The 17,794-nt window shown below is 35.8% G+C and overlaps 1 protein-coding gene across 7 annotated transcripts in view; it reads right to left on the bottom strand.

Moving 5' to 3' along the window:
• Nucleotides 1–17,794, bottom strand: part of COP1 (COP1 E3 ubiquitin ligase) — a 272,596-nt gene that overhangs the window by 225,398 nt on the left and 29,404 nt on the right. For all 7 annotated transcript variants that reach the window (XM_027086241.1, XM_027086244.1, XM_027086246.1 and 4 more), the window contains exons 2-3: nt 9,503–9,562; nt 803–900 (exon numbers count right to left, since the gene is read on the bottom strand). In XM_027086241.1, coding sequence (XP_026942042.1) covers nt 803–900; nt 9,503–9,562 — 158 coding nt within the window. The remainder of the gene's footprint in view (nt 1–802; nt 901–9,502; nt 9,563–17,794) is intronic.

Genomic DNA, 17,794 nt, shown 5'->3' with positions numbered 1-17,794 from the left:
GTAGACACCACATCCTTAACTCTGAGTGTGTTACTCTTTAGAATGAAGAATTATCCTTTCTGATATACATATCCAGTAGTGCCCTACTTCATGTCTACCCATACCTGAAAATTAATCTTTGGAAAATTAATCTTCATTTCCAAAAACTCAAACTAAAGATTTTCCACAATATCTTAGGCTTTTCAACATGTAGAATTTTTAGATTTTTCATAATTGGCCTCTAACTAGATACTATTCCCAATCACTTACCATTTACCTTAAGGGTTCCCTGTTTGTGCCTCTCTTCTCCAGTCACCATTCCTCCCTCAAAAATTCCATATCCATTGTCTTTCTTTCCCCAGTTTTACTTTTCAATCACCTCCCCATGTCATAGACTCTCTTCCTCCATCTAGGAGTCCTCACATACAAGTTTTATCTCCCTTCCGCCTCTCCATTAACCTTTTCCTCCATTGCTTCTCACTTCTGCCCCAGAAGTAGAAACAACAGGAATGTACAACATGATATACAGACAGGTATCTGGAACTCTGGCATTCTCCTTTAGCCTCACATTCTGTCCAGCCATCAATGTAAGAATCTAAGAGTTGTACCAGTCAATTTTTTTTTTAATGAAACTTAAATATAATATGATATGGTACATATGGTATAGAATCAATGTCACAACCCGGGGAAGACTGGGAAAAGCACCCTGCTGAGTAGGAGAGACTGCTTACCTCTAAGCTACGTTCTCTAAATAAATTAGTGTTAACACACCCTTTTGGGAACTAAATATTTTTAAAAATTAAAAATCATTCCAAAGACTCACCCAAGAAATTAGGATACAGATGGTCAATATTATCCACAACATAGTTACACTTAGGACATCTATTATTGTCCTCCAAACTCTGATGAATACACTTGTAGCTATAAACAAGAGAAAAAATAAAATAGCTTGATTAAATCAGTGATAAATTAATAAACTAGTCACAAAATAATGCCTATTAGTTTTCTATTCCTCATTTTCAACATAAGTTATCTAGCAGTTACCAAATTTATTTCAGCTTATACTTTTATATTAGAAGATACATAGGGCATTTATTAGATAATAATATACAAAAGTTGTTTAAAAATATTATTTAAAAATAAACTCAAATAACAAGCCTACTAGATATAAAATTTTAAAAGATATACTAACTTTTAAGTTTATGCAATTTAAACAGTATATAACAACACCAAGAAAAACAAATGCCTGTAATTTAGTTAAGCAAACAGACTATCTGTATCCTTGGAGTGCTGATATCCTCAATACAAAAAGAGCTCATTCAAATGAAAAGAAAATAAGAGAAGAACAGAAATATCAGCAAGACAAAAATTAGTCATTAAGCATGGGAAATCATCACTTTCATTAGGATGAAAAATTGATTTAAAATTATATATTAGTTTTTACCAATCAGAATAGAAAAATAAAGAAAAAACTGTCAGAGTTAAGGAGTACATGTAGATATGAATAATTTCATGCACTGCTGCAGGAACTGCCATTTTCTAGAAGGCAAGTTGTATGGAAAAACTTAAGGCTGTGTATCCTCTTTCATGTAGTGATTTTACTTCTAGGAATTTATCCTATGGAAATAAGCAGATATATATATGTAGAAAGATGTCCCATTCAAAGTTATCTGTAAATAGCAAAATAAATTAGAAGCAACCAAAACACTAGGAAATTGATTACATAAATTTGTAAACATCAATCCAATGCAATGTATACAGCCAATAAAAGTCACACTGTAATATGTAACTATACGCCATGAAAAATAATCTAATAACTATTTATAGGTACAGCTGGAGAAATATGATTATGAGAAATTTTTGCCTTCTTAGATTATATATTTCTGTAATGTTTTTTTACAATTGTGTATTGTCTTATAACAAAAAACTTTGAAAATGTCATTCAACTAACCCCAAAGAAATATCAAATCGACATTAGGAAAAAAGTCACTATATAATTATGTTAGTAAATAAAAATAACCTCTAACACAGTGGATACAATTCCATTTGTTTTAAAAAATTATGTACGTGTACATTTTTTAAAACTCTTAAATTGTATTTATTAAACTATAGTTTGATTTACAATATTGTGTTAGTATCAGATGAACAGCCTCAGATTCTTTTCCATTATAGGTTATTACAAGGGATTGAATATAGTTCCATGTGCTTTATGGCAAATCCTTGCTGTTTATATATTTTATATATAGTAATGTATATCTATTAATCCCATAGTCCTAATTTATCACTCCCCTCTGGTAATAAGTTTGTTTTCTAGGTCTGTCAGTCTGTTTCTGTTTTGTAAGTTAGTTGATTTGTATTATTTTTTTAGATTCCACATATAAGTGATATAATATTTGTCTTTCTCTGCCTGACTTACTTCCTTTGTATTATAATCCCTAGGTCCATCCATGTTGCTGCAAATAGCAATATTTCACTCTTTTTAATGGCTAATATTCCACTGTATATATACCACATCTTCTTTATCCATTCATCTGTTGATGGACATTTAGGGTGCTTCCGTGCCTTGGCTATTGTAAATAGTGCTGCTATGAACATTGGGGTGTACGAACCTTTTTGAATTAACAGTTTCCTCCGGATATATGCCCAGGAGTGGGATTGCAGGGTCATATGGTAACTCTATTTTTAGTTTGTTTGTTTGTTTGTTTGTTTTTGCGGTACGCAGGCTTCTCACTGTTGTGGCCTCTCCCATTGCAGAGCACAGGCTCTGGACGTGCAGGCTCAGCGGCCATGGCTCACAGGCCCAGCCACTCCGCAGCATGTGGGATCTTCCCAGACCGGGGCACGAACCCATGTCCCCTGCATCGGCAGGCGGACTCTCAACCACTGCGCCACCAGGGAAGCCCTGATGTGATTTTAAATGGAATTTTTTTTTTTTTTTACTTTCTCTGATATTTCATTGTTACTGTACAGAAATGGAACAGATTTCTGTATATTGATCTTGTATCCTGCACCTTGCGCAATTCATTTACTAGTTCTAATCGTTTTAGCCACAGCAGCCAGACAAGAAAAAGAAATAAAAGGTATCCAGATTGGAAGGGAAGAGGTAAAACTGTCATTGTATGCAGATGACATGATACTCTATATAGAAAATCCTAAAGATTCCACACAAAAACTGAAAGCATTTAAATGTGAATATTTAAAATAAACCGAAAAAGACATTCACCATAATGTTAACACTATGTGCCACTGGGTAATATAATTATGGGAAACTTTTTCTTTGTAGGTGTCTACAAGTTTCTATAGTAAACATGTACTGCTCCTAACAATCAGGAAAAAAAATTACTTCTAAGAAATTTAAAGGGTGATTTACATATAAGATGATTCCTAAAAAGACAGTAACTCTTTTATCCTGTGTCCAAATTACTATAAATTTGCTTCAGCTTCATAAACTGAAGCAGATTTTTATATCTACCTACTTCCCTCCACCTTATCAAAACAAAATGCTACATCCATCAGGTTGCTCTGTTCTAGTTATCATCTACTTTCTCATCTCACATTTGTTACTTGCAAGACAAGCAAAAAGAAGGACATTATAGGGAATCAATGTAGCGAGGTCTTTGGCACAGTACAGGGGCCCAAAGATTAAACACCTGGCATATAACAGGTACTCAAATATTACATACAGAACAAATGACTTGCACAGTGTTCCAGAAACAATATCTTCAGCTCCTGCAACTATGACAAGGCTAGGAATACCACATTACCAAAAGATAGGCTCCATATCTGAGAGGAAACTTCCTACATGGAAACTTCAATGAAAGAAATAACATTCTAAATTTTTTTTTCATTTTATTGCAAGGGAAAAGCATAAAGAAGATATGTAAATACAATAGATTAAGAGCTCCAACATGGGAACATTTATAGTCTGCTTAGGGGAAAAGGAAATGAGTTAATATTACCAGAATACATGACAAGATTTAATCCTTTAAAAAAAAAACCTGCAGGGAATTCCCTGGCAGTCCAGTGGTTAGGACTCAAGCAGTGCTTTCACTGCCGTGGCCCAGGTTCAATCCCTGGTTGGGGAACTAATACCCCACAAGCTGTGCTGTGCAGCCAAAAAAAAAAAACCTGCAAGTTCAAATAAAGCAAGTCATGAAGGAGAGACTATGAGAGGGTTATTAAAGACAGGAGACAGGGATTGACAGATAAGCAGAAGAAGGACATTTGGGGTTTTAGCAAATGGCTTTTGAAAAGAAATGGTAGTCAGAAAATGAGCAAATAAAATGACAAGAAAAACAAGCTAAATTGTTAAGCCAGATAAAGAGTTTGTCAATATACAAGAAATTATTCCTGAATCCAATAGAACATTCTCCTCTCCCTTCTTCAGCATCCTAATCATATCCCTTGTCAGTAAGCTTACTACCATACCATCCTCTCTTAGAAGAAAAAGATAGTCTAGGACACAACCAGAAGGAACTGTCCTCAGAAACAGAAGCTCAAATGACTTTTCTGCATTGTACTTGATAATAACCATCTATACTATAAAATTTAAATGAATCAAATGACACGCCACTGTATAAAACTGCAGTGATAACAAGATGCATCAAGTTTATTTTATAACATCTATTGCCTCACTACCACCTTGGGTAGACCCTCCCTAGTCTGAGAAATATTAACTGTCTTATTCTGTACTTAATCCGTGTATGTGTTTGTCAGCCCCTCTTCTGTTTGCTCATTAAAAGCAGAGATTTGTTTTACTCATCTCTGTACCCTCAATATCTAGCACAATATCCTGTTAAAGAGCTGGAACTCAATAAATTCTGAATGCATGAGAAAATAGATATAACCAAAAAAGAAACATACTTCTGCTGCCTTCTGGGTCATATAAAACACTGCGAGAAAGTCTCAATACAGTAACTCTAATTCATTCTCACTCATCTATCTCCTTGACCATCACCAGCCCAAATGCAATGTTTTGGATTCCAAAAGAGGAGTATATGCCTAAACTAGTGATCAAAATAGGTGGGCAAAAAGAGATAAGAAGGATATATATTTTGGGTCTACCTGAGAAATTTTCAATAGCTACTCACACTGCAACTCTTAAAAAAATTTATTCAGTACCAGTGTGCTAACGGTACCTATGTTCCCTGATAAGTGTAGATCTGACCACAAAGAATGAATATTCCTCCACAGATGTATACAGTTGCTCTGTTTCTTCTATTAAGTATATACCTACCTACAAAATATAATTGATTTTTCTGTCTGTGTCAACAGGGATGAGTAGATACAGAAAACTGAATAATTAGAAAATTCTCAAAAAAGAAGGAACTATAAAAAGAAAAGAAAAAAAAATCAGTACCAGTGGTTCTATATAAGAACCAGGTACAAAAAAAGACTAATAGTAAGGTATGAGGTGATGGATTAGTCAAAAGTCCCAAAAGGCAAACTGACACCCAGGCTTGATCACAGGTATGCTGCAAGATGACAACACTGAGGGACCCTGTTAATTATAACTAGTTTCTATTGAAGCAAACAGTAAATCAGGAGCTGACGTACATGAGGTCTGAGAAGCAGAGGGCAGGGGACAAGCTGGAGGCAGCAAAGGGGAAAGAAAAAGAGCAAACCTTACCTCTATGTCATACAGAAGCCAGATTTTTAAAATTATATCACTGAGTTTCAGTTAGATTATAGCTAATAGCAGGCTCACTGCGAAGTGGGAATGATTTAAAGTGAAAGAACTTCCCGCTATAATGTCTCCAACCTGTTACTAGGAAAGACTTATCATTTTTAAGTGGGACAAGGAATAAACAGTTGATGTGGCCCAATTTGATTTAGTGTTAATAATCTGGATGGAGCCTTGAAGTGGTATTCTGCTTGGCTCCAGGTAACCAGCCAGGGTTCAACTTAGCAAACAGTTGATACAACAGGCTACTGTTAATGACTGAAGTTCCACAGGCCTCTCATGTCTCACCGTAAATAATTAAGAGCTTTTGCTTTCAACAAAAGAACAAAATGTCTCACAGTTCATCAAGCCTGGCAATGGGACTGTCAGCTTCCAGGTTTATTGGCTCCTACCAATGTTATCATCCCTATCCTACCAACACCTGCTTTCTGGTAGGTATTTTAAAACACAATCACAGGGACTTCTCTGGTGGCACAGTGGTTAAGAATCTGCCTGCCAATGCAGGGGACACGGGTTCGATCCCTGGTCCGGGAAGATCCCACATGCCGCAGAGCAACTAAGCCTGTGCGCCACAACTACGGAGCATGCACTCTAGAGCCCGCGAGCCACAACTACTAAAGCCCGCACCGTAGAGCCTGTGCTCCACAACAGGAGAAGCCACCACAAGTGAGAAGCCTGCGCACCACAATAAAGAGTAGCCCCCACTTGCCACAACTAGAGAAAGCCTGCGCACAGCAACGAAGACCCAACGCAGCTAAAAATTAAAAAATAAATACTTTTTTTAAAAAAACACGATCACATCAGAGTGTAACAAAGTAACTTGAATTGTAACAAAGATCTAACCTTTATTTTTATTTAAAGGTAAAAAGAAGGTATTTAAGAAACCAACGAACTAAACTCACACCATGAAGATTACAGGACTCACTGAAAAGGCCTGGCCTGTCTAGTTATAAAGTCAATTAGTAATTTATTGTACTTCACAACATACTGAAACAAGATCATTGAACTGATTCAGGAGACTCTTAAGCTTTTTTAAATGCCACAGTGAATATGTTAGACAAGGGCAGTTAGGAAAAATGGAAACCTCACTTTACAATCTGTTTCACACTTCAACACCTTCAAATCTATGAAAGAAGAGAAGTGAAAGGGTAGGAAGACAATGGGGGTTGGGGGCCAGAGAGCAGAAGAAGATGATATATTGACTGACTTGACAAAGGTAAGTTTTAGACCCAGACCTAGATTCCTGGTCCACCAACTTCAAGAACTTGCTCTTTTAGCTTTATATCAGTAGTTCTCAACTAAGGGCTACTTTGTCCTCTAAGGGATATCTGGCAATGGTTGGAGACATTTTTGGTTGTCACAACTTGGAGTAAAAGGGTTGTTACTGGGTTACTACAGAAGCCAGGGATACTGCTAAACAATCTAAAATACCAAGGACAGCTACCCACAACAAAGAATTATCTGGTCTAATATGTCAATACTACCAAGGTTGAGAAAGCCTACCATAAATCACCCAATTTTCCAGAATAATCAAAACCCAATGTCTCTAAGAGAAGTATATGATTTCCTATGGAATGCTAAGGTGCTGGATCAATTAATGGACCAAAGAGAACACTACTGCTAAACAATCAGCCTGAAAAGACCAAGCCCATACATGTGTCAAGACCCACATGACCAGAATTTCAGTAGCAATATATAGAAGAAAGTGATTCACAAATGATAATAATGTAAATGCAATATATACCAGGAAATAAAAATTATTTAAGAAGGCAAGATGGCCTTTTTTAAAAAACCAACAAAAAGATTCTGAAAGAATACACAGTCACTTCTTACCAGAGATAATCTTTGAGAAAGTAGAAAAGAAAGGCTAGGGGAAAGGAAACATTTACATTTCATATTATACCTTTCTGTACAATGAAAGTTTTTATAGCCAACAGTATACATTGTTCTTATCATTTTAATAACTTTTATTTTAATAAAGGACATAGATAATGCAAGCTAAGGAAGCTATTTTTATTCTAAAATTTCTTTCTAAATGACTGGCAGATTGGATATACCTATCAACAAAGCACTGCACTCCAGATCAAACTAAAGGACTTACAAACTGGTGACAATACTCGTCTTCACTAATGGATATCAACCTACCAGATATCATATTCAACCTCAGTATAAAATTGTGGGTCTAACTTCAACATGAATTAGAATAATAAGATATATTAGAACACAACAGAAATACTAAACAAAGAGGGTAAATAATTTAGGGAGATGACTGACTGCAAGTAGAATATACCACCTCCAATCAAATAAATAGGTAAATAAACTAAAGGAATTAAACATACACAAATTACATACCCATTAGGATGACCACTATTAAAAAAGAACAGAAAATAACAAGTGTTGGAAAGGATGTGGAAAATTTGGAACCCTGTGCACTGTTGGTGGGAATGTAAAATGGTACTGCAGGTATGAAAAACAGTATGGAGGTTCTGCAGAAGATTAAACACAGATGTACCATATGATCCAGCAATTCTGCTTCCAGGTATATACCTGAAAGAACTGAAAGCAGGATTTCAAAAAGCTATTTATACACCAATGTTCAAAGAAACATTATTAACAATAGTTAACAGCTGAAAGCAATGCAAGTGTCCATAGAGAGAAGAATGCACAAACAAAATATGATATATATGGTCATCCCTCAGTATCCACAGTGAATTGCTGTCAGGACCCCCATAGATACCAAAATCCAAGGATGCTCAAGTCCCTTATATAAAATGGTGTACTATTAGCATATAACCTACTGTACATCCTACTGTATACTTTAAATCATCTCTAGGTTACTTATAATAATTAATACAATGTAAATGCTATGTAAATAGTTGCCGGTGAGCTGCAAATTCAAGTTGTGCTTTTTGGAATTTTCTGGAATTTTTTTTCAAATACTTTGGAACCGTGGTTGGTTGAACCACAGATGCTGAACCCGCAGATACAGAGGGCCAACTGTATATGCAATGGAATGTTATTCAGCCTCAAAAAGGAAGGAAATTTTGACACATGCTACAACATGGATAAAACTTGAGCACACTCTAAGTGAAATAAGCTAGTCACAAAAGACAGATACTGTTTGATTCCATTTATATGAGGTATCCAGAGTAGTCACATTCACAAAAAGTAGAATGGTGATTGACAGAGGTTGGGATAAGAGGGAAATGGCACTTGTTTAATGGGTATAGTTTCAGTTTTGCAAGATAAAAACATTCTGGAGACTGATTTGCACAACAGTGTTACAATACTCAATACTACTCCACTTAAAAATGGTTAAGATGGTAAATGTTAAGTATATTTTATCACAACTGAAAATCTTTTAAAATATACAGATTAGCATGACATATAACCTAAAGACAACACTGAGCAAAGTGTTAAAGAACACAGAACTTTTTAATCCTCTAATATCCTTTTCCAATGACCTTCCACCCTGCTTTAATGGCCCTCGCATCTATCCACCACAAGTGAGTTAAAGGTGCTTCATGCTTCATCCTAATTACCCAGCACCCCCCAATTTCCTAAAACAGCAGTCAAAGCTCTTTAAACAATTAAGAAACCCAAAAGTTTATTATTATAGTTTCATCTATAAGGCTGATAGTAAATCTAAGTATTTCACAGAAATTATACCAGCAACCACATGTTTGCCTTGAGCTCTCAAACCTGTAAAGGTGTATCGGTCAAGGAAATATGATTCAAAATAACCAACAGTAGCTTTAAAAGCATAACTTCTCACTGGCTACATTTACACACAAGTTAAAAATTGCCAAAAGACAATGTCACTAAATTAAATCATCTTACCAAAAGCTGTGGCCACACTTCGTCATGTATGCTTCCTCAATCATATCAAAGCAGATAGGGCTAAAAACAGAATAGAAAAATAATTAATACATTTTTTTAAGTAGAGTGATTACAAATTGGAAAAAGTCAGTAACAATACCAACAAAATCATATTTTAATACATAGCTAAGTCTTCAAACTTTCTACTGATGAGATGAAATTTCTATTGAGCTGAATGAACGTTAGGGGACTGCTGGTAAAATGACAATTTGTTCAAGATGGCCCTAAGCACCATCAAGTTCTAAGATGAATTAAATGAATAATTTAACTGACTCCAATACTTTACCCTGACCATAAATTTTGATAGTATAATGCAATCACGAGTGCTTAAGTTCTACCATCTTTTTCAATCATCCCTGGTACAAAACCATCTAAATGCTCTATTTCCTATCTCAAAGAAAACGAATTTCCTGAGTGAAAAATTTAGTTCCAATCTCAATAACTCTTCTAGGTAGTGAAGATGCTAATGATAACTAATACTTAACACAAACTATGCATGTCCATTAAAACAATGACATATATTAACTCACTTAATCCTTTCAACAGCATAGGTACCTACCTATTACTAGACCCACTTTATAGGTAAGGAAATTGAGACACAGAATGTTAAAAGTCACACAGCTAGGAAGTAACACAGCCAATTTTCAAACTCAGATCCATGTTCTCAACCACTCTTCTACTCTACTTCCAGATACCATGAGATAAATATTAAGTCATACCAACTATGCCACATGTTCTGGCCAAGGAAAGGGGGTTATCAATCTCTGAGAGGGTACCGTCTACCAGAAGAATGCAAAGCCTTCTAAGAAGCAATTTCCCTTTATCCTTCCCCCTTCCTTCCTCCAAAAACTCTGATGAAGTCTCCAGAGATACAACAGCCATCTTGAGATCATGAAGGCAACAAACATAAGCTAAGAAGACAGGATATGGGTTCCTTGATAACATCCTTCAGCAGTTGCATCATCCATGGATTGTCAATCTCTAGACTACACATTACATGAAAAAGTAAATCCTAACTTGCTTAAGCCAGTAATTATCGAGTTTCCTGTTACTGGTATGCAAATCCAATGCTTATTGATGTCACGGGACAATTAAACTGTAAATGAAAATTTACCCACTCCCTTCAAGAAAAGTTTCCTGGGCATAAATACTATCTTAGAATGTGAGGTTATAAATAAGTTATAAAATCTCAATGTTGCACAAGCTCAGAGTTTCATCATGTATAGTGTGCTGGCTTAGACTGCACTGGTTTTGTCAGTCTTTACTCTCCCAGACTCAGAATAAAGGGAAATCTCCTAAATGTGGGGATTTGGTAATTTTTCTTTTGGAACAGAGTCCATCTTGCTCCTGCCTGATGAAGTTAAGGAAGCAGGGGTGGGGCTCCCTCCTGAGGACATGTGGATGAGCTGTGGAGGCTGCTCTGGGATCTCAGTTTGCAACTAAACGATGCTGAAGAACAGATCTGAGATAGACAAATTTTATTTCACACTGGTACAGTGGGTGCTCAAGCAGGTATCTTAACACCCAAAACCCAGAGTAGAGGCAATATTTATCCCCCACTTTAAAGACTTTATTTTTTTAGAGGAGCTTTACATTTGCAACAAAACTGAAAGGATGGTATAGAGATCTCCCCTGCCCCCACATGTGCACAGCCTCCCCTATTATCATCACTCACAAGAACAGGGCATTTTTTTTAAACAAGCATGAACCTACATTGACACATCATAATCACCCAAACTCCAAATTTTACCTTAGGGTTCATTCTTCATGTACATTCTATGGGTTTAGGCAAAAGTATAATGACATATACCCACCATTATAATATCATACATACTATTTACACTGCTCTAAAAATCCTCTATACTCTGCCTATTCGTTTCTCTCCCCTTACCCACATCCACTGATTTTTTTATTGTCTCCATAGTTTTGTTTTTTCCAGAAAGTCATATAGTTGGGACTATACAGTACATAGCCTTTTCAGATTTGCTTCTTCCACTTAGTAATATGCATTTAAGGTTCTTCCATATCTTTTCATGGCTTGATAGCTAATTTTTTTTCAGTGCTGAATAATATTCCAGTGATTGGGTATACGGTAGTTTATTTATCCATGCACCTACTGAAGGACATCTTGGTTGCTTCCAAGATCTGGCAATTATGAATAAAGCTGCTACAAGCATCTTTGTGCAGGCTTCCGTGTAGTCCTAAGTTTTCAACTCCTTTGGGTAAATACCAAGGAGTAAAATTGTTGAATCATATGCTAAGAGTAGGTTAGTTTTGTAAGAAATCAACCAAACTGTCTTCGAAGTACCTGCACCATTTTTATCCCCACTAACAAAATATGAGATTTCTGTTGATCCACATCCTCCTCAGTATTTGGTGGTGTCAGTGCTCAAGATTTAGCCATTCTGAAAGGTGTTTTAGCGATGTCTCATTGTTATTTTCATTTGCATTTCCCTGATGGCTATGATGATATGGAGCATCTCTTCACATGCTTATTTACCATCTGTATATCTTTGAGGTGACAGTCAAGGCCTTTGGTCCATTTTTAAATCAGATTGCTAGCAGAAGCAAAAACAACTACAATCCTGCAACCTGTGGAACAAAAACCACAGAAATATAGACAAGATGAAAAGGCAGAGGGCTATGTACGAGATGAAGGAACAAGATAAAACCCCAGGAAAACACCTAAATGAAATGGAGATAGGCAATCTTCCAGAAAAAGAATTTAGAATAATGATAGTGAAGATGATCCAGGACCTCATTAAAAGAATAGAGGCAGAAAAAAAAAAAAAAGAATAGAGGCAGAGATCGAGGAGATGCAAGAAACGTTTAACAAAGATCTAGAAGAATTAAAGAACAAACAAACAGAGATGAACAATACAATAACTGAAATGAAAAATACACTAAAAGGAAGCAATAGCAGAATAACTGAGGCAGAAGAACGAAGAAGTGACCTGGAAGACAGAATGGTGGAATTCACTGCTGGAGTACAGAATAAAGAAAAAAGAATGAAAAGAAATGAAGACAGCCTAAGAGACCTCTGGGACAACATTAAACGCAACAACATTTGCATTATAGCAGTCCCAGAGGGAAAAGAGAGAAAGGACCTGAGAAAATATTTGAAGAGATTAGAGTCGAAAACTTCCCTAACATGGGAAAGGAAATAGCCACCCAAGTCCAGGAAGCGCAGAGAGTCCCATACAGGATAAACCCAAGAAGAAACACACCAAGACACATAGTAATCAAATTGGCAAAAATTAACGACAAAGAAAAATTACTGAAAGTACCAAAGGAAAAATGACAAATAACATACAAGGGAACTCCCATAAGGTTAACAGTTGATTTCTCAGCAGAAACTCTACAAACTCGAAGGGAGTGGCATGATATACTTCAAGTGATGAAAGGGAAGACTCTACAACCAAGATTACCATACCCAGCAAGGATCTCATTCAGATTCAATGGAGAAATCAGAAGCTTTACAGACAAGCAAAAGCAAAGAGAATTCAGCACCACCAAACCAGCTCGACAACAAATGTTAAAGGAACTTCTCTAAGTGGGAAACACAAGAGAAGAAAAGGACCTACAAAAACAAAGCCCCCAAAATTGAGGAAATGGTAATAGGAACATACATATCGATAATTACCTTAAATGTGAATGGATTAAATGCTCCAACCAAAAGACACAGGCTTGCTGAAACGGTACAAAAATAAGACCCATTATATGCTGTCTACAACAGCCCCACTTCAGACCTAGGGACACATACAGACTGAAAGTGAGGGGATGGAAAAAGATATTCCATGCAAATGGAAATCAAAAGAAAGTTAGAGTAGCAATACTCATATCAGATAAAATAGACTTTAGAATAAAGAATGTTACAAGAGACAAGGAAGGACACTACATAATGATCAAGGGATCAATCCAAGAAGAAGATATAACAATTATAAATATATATGCACCCAACATAGGAGTACCTCACCACATAAGGCAACTGCTACCAGCTCTAAAAGAGGAAATCGACAGTAACAATAATAGTGGGGGACTTTAACACCTCAGTTACACCAATGAACAGATCATCTAAACAGAAAATTAATAAGGAAACACAAGCTTTAAATGACACAATAGACCTAACAGATTTAATTGATATTTATAGGACATTCCATCCAAAAACCGCAGATTACACTTTCTTCTCAAGTGCGCACAGAACATTCCCCAGGAAAATTCACATCTTGGGTCACAAATCTAGCCTCAATAAATTTAAGAAAACTGAAATCATATCAAGCATCTTTTCTGACCACAACGAAATGAGATAAGACATCAATTACAGGAAAAAAACCCATAAAAAACACAAACACATGGAGGCTAAAGAATACATTACTAAATAACCAAGAGATCACTAAAGCAATCAAAGAGGAAATCAAAAAATACCTAGAGACAAATGACAATGAAAACACGATGATCCAAAGCCTATGGGATGCAGCAAAAGCAGTTCTAAGAGGGAAGTTTATACCTATACAAACTTATCTCAAGAAACAAGAAACATCTCAAATAAACAACATAATGTTACACCTAAAGGAACTAGACAAAGAAGAACAAACAAAACCCAAAGTTAGCAGAAGGAAAGAAATCATAAAGATCAGAGCAGAAATAAATGAAAGAGAAAAAAAGAAAACAACAGCAAACATCAATAAAACTAAAACCTGATTCCTTGAGAAGATTAACAAAACTCATAAACCATTAGCCAGACTCATCAAGAAAAAGAGGGAGAGGACTCAAATCAATAAAATTGTAAATGAAAAAGGAGAAGTTACAACAGACATCGCAGAAATACAAAGCATCCTAAGAGACTACTACAAGCAAATCTATGCCAATAAAACGGACCACCTGGAAGAAATGGACAAATTCTTAGAATGGTATAACCTTCCAAGACTGAACCAGGAAGAAATAGAAAATATGAACAGACCAATCACAAGTAATGAAATTGAAACTATGATTAAAAAACTTCCAACAAACAAAAGTCCAGGACCAGATGGCTTCACAGGTGAATTCTATCAAACATTTAGAGAAGAGCTAACACCCATCCTTCTCAAACTCTTCCAAAAAATTGCAGAGGAAGGAACACTCCCAAACTCATTCTATGAGGCCACTTTCACCCTGATACCAAAATCAGACAAAGGTACTATAAAAAAAGAAAATTACAGACCAATATCACTGATGAATATAGATGCAAAAATCCTCAACAAAATACTAGCAAACAGAATCCAACAACACATTAAAAGGATCATACACCATGATCAAGTGGGATTTATCCCAGAGATGCAAGCCTTCTTCAATATACACAAATCAATTAATGTGATATACCATATTAACAAACTGAAGAAAAAAACCATATAATCATCTCAATAGATGCAGAAAAAGCTTTCAACGAAATTCAACAACAATTTATGATAAAAACTCTCCAGAAAGTGGGCACCGAGGGAACCTACTTCAACATAATAAAGGCCATATACAACAAACCCACAGCAAACATCATTCTCAATGGTGAAAAACTGAAAGCATTTCCTCTAAGATCAGAAACAAGACAAGGATGTCCACTCTCACCACTATTATTCAACAGTCTTGGAAGTCCTAGCCACGGCACTCAGAGAAGAAAAAGAAATAAAAGGAATACACATTGGAAAAAAAGAAGTAAAACTGTCACTGTCTGCAGATGACATGATACTACACACAGAGAATCCTAAAGATGCCACCAGAAAACTACTAGAGCTAATCAATGAATTTGGTAAAGTTGCAGGATACAAAATTAATGCACAGAAATCTCTTGCATTCCTATATACTAATGATGAAAAATCTGAATGAGAAATTAAGGAAACACTTCCATTTACCACTGCAACAAAAAGAATAAAATACCTAGGAATAAACCTACCTAGGGAGACAAAAGACCTGTATGCAGAAAACTATAAGACACTGATGAAAGAAATTAACGATGATACCAACAGATAGAGAGACATACCATGTTCTTGGATTGGAAGAATCAATAGTGTGAAAATGACTATACTACCCAAAGCAATCTACAGATTCAATGCAATCCCTATCAAATTACTAATAGCATTTTTTACAGAACTAGAACAAAAAGTCTTAAAATTTGTATGGAGACATAAAAGACCCCAAATAGCCAAAGCAGTATTGAGGGAAAAAAACGGAACTGGAGGAATCAGACTCCCTGACTTCAGCCTATATTACAAAGCTACAGTAATCAAAACAATATGGTACTGGCACAAAAACAGAAATATAGATCAATGGAACAGGATAGAAAGCCCAGAGATAAACCCATGCACATATGGTCACCTTGTTTTTGACAAAGGAAGCAGAATATACAATGGAGAAAAAACAGCCTCTTCAATAAGTGGTGCTGGGAAAACTGGACAGCTACATGGAACAGAAAGAAATTAGAACACTCCCTAACACCATACACAAAAATAAACTCCAAATAGATTAGAGAGCTAAATGTAAGACTGGGCACTATCAAACTCTTAGAGGAAAACATAGGAAGAACACTCTTTGACATAAATCACAGCAAGATCTTTTTTGATCCACCTCCTAGAGTAATGGAAATAAAAACAAAAATAAACAAATGGGACCTAAGGAAACTTAAAAGCTTTTGCACAGCAAAGAAAATCATAAACAAGATGAAAAGATAACCCTCAGAATGGGAGAAAATATTTGCAAATGAATCAACGGACAAAGGATTAATCTCCAAAATATATAAACAGCTCATGCAGCTCAATATTAAAAAAACAAACAACCCAATCCAAAAATGGGCAGAAGACCTAAATAGACATTTCTCCAAAGAAGATATACAGACTGCCAACAAACACATGAAAAGCTGCTCAACATCACTAATTATTAGAGAAATGCAAATCAAAACTACAATGAGGTATCACCTCACACCAGTTAGAACGGGCATCATCAGAAAATCTACAAACAACAAATGCTGGAGAGGGTGTGGAGAAAAGGAATCCTCTTGCACTGTTGGTGAGAATGTAAATTGATACAGCCACTATGGAGAACAGTATGGAGGTTCCTTAAGGAACTAGAAATAGCATTACCATATGACCCAGCAATCCCACTACTGGGCATATACCCAGAGAAAACCATAATTCAAAAAGACACATGCACCCCAATGTTCACTGCAGCACTATTTACAATAGCCAGGTCATGGAAGCAACCTAAATGTCCATCGACAGATGAATGGATAAAGAAGATGTGGTACATATATACAATGGAATATTACTAAGCCATAAAAAGAAACGAAATTGGGTCATTTGTAGAGACGTGGATGGATCTAGAGAGTGTCATACAGAGTGAAGTAAGTCAGAAAGAGTAAAACAAATATTGTATATTAACACATATATGTGGTACCTAGAAAACGGTACAGACAAACCGGTTGCAGAGCAGAAATTGAGATACAGAAGTAGAGAACAAACGTATGGACACCAAAGGGGGGAAAGTGGCAGGGGGTGGTGGTGGTGGTGTGATGAACTCGGAGATTGGGATTGACAGGTATACACTGATGTGTATAAAATGGGTGACTAATAAGAAAATAAATAAACATTTTTAAAAAAATTTTTAATAAATAAATCAGGTTGCTCTCTTACTGTTGAGTTTTAAGAGTTCTTTGTATATTTTAGATAAAAATCTTATATGAGATATTTCTTCTAGAAATACTTTCTCCAAATCTGTGGCTTATCTTTTCATTCTCTTGACAGTGTCTCTCACCCTGAGGAGAAATTTTTAGTTTTAAAGAAGTTTTGTTTTTTGATCCTTTCTTTCATAGATCATGCCTTTGGTGTTGTGTCTAAAAAGTCATCACCAAACTCAAGGTTATCTAGATTTCCCCTGTCATTGTCTAGGAATTTAATGGCTTTGCATTTTACATTTAGGTCTGTGATACATCTTGAAGTAATTTAGTGAATAGGGATAAGGTCTGTTTTTAGATTTTTTTTTTTTTTTTTTTTTTTGTGGATGAACAGTTGTTCCAGCACCATCTGCTAGAAAGACTATCTTTCCTACACTGTTTTGCCTCTGCTACTTTGTCAAAGATCAGTTGACTACATTTACGTGGGTCTATTTCTGGACTCTCTGTTCGTTCATATTGAACTGTCTACTCTTGCCAACACCACATTGTCGTAATAACTCCATATATTATTTTGATTTTAAAAAACTGTTCCTCTGGATGAAACTCTGTTGTCCCAA

This window comes from Aethalodelphis obliquidens, unplaced genomic scaffold, assembly GCF_003676395.1.
Source record: "Aethalodelphis obliquidens isolate GAN/ISIS:26980383/991018 unplaced genomic scaffold, ASM367639v1 scaffold55, whole genome shotgun sequence".
In the NCBI taxonomy this organism is placed as follows: Eukaryota; Metazoa; Chordata; class Mammalia; order Artiodactyla; family Delphinidae; genus Aethalodelphis; species Aethalodelphis obliquidens.
Note: the sequence above shows the minus strand (reverse complement) of the source record. Positions and strands in the feature narration are given on the sequence as shown.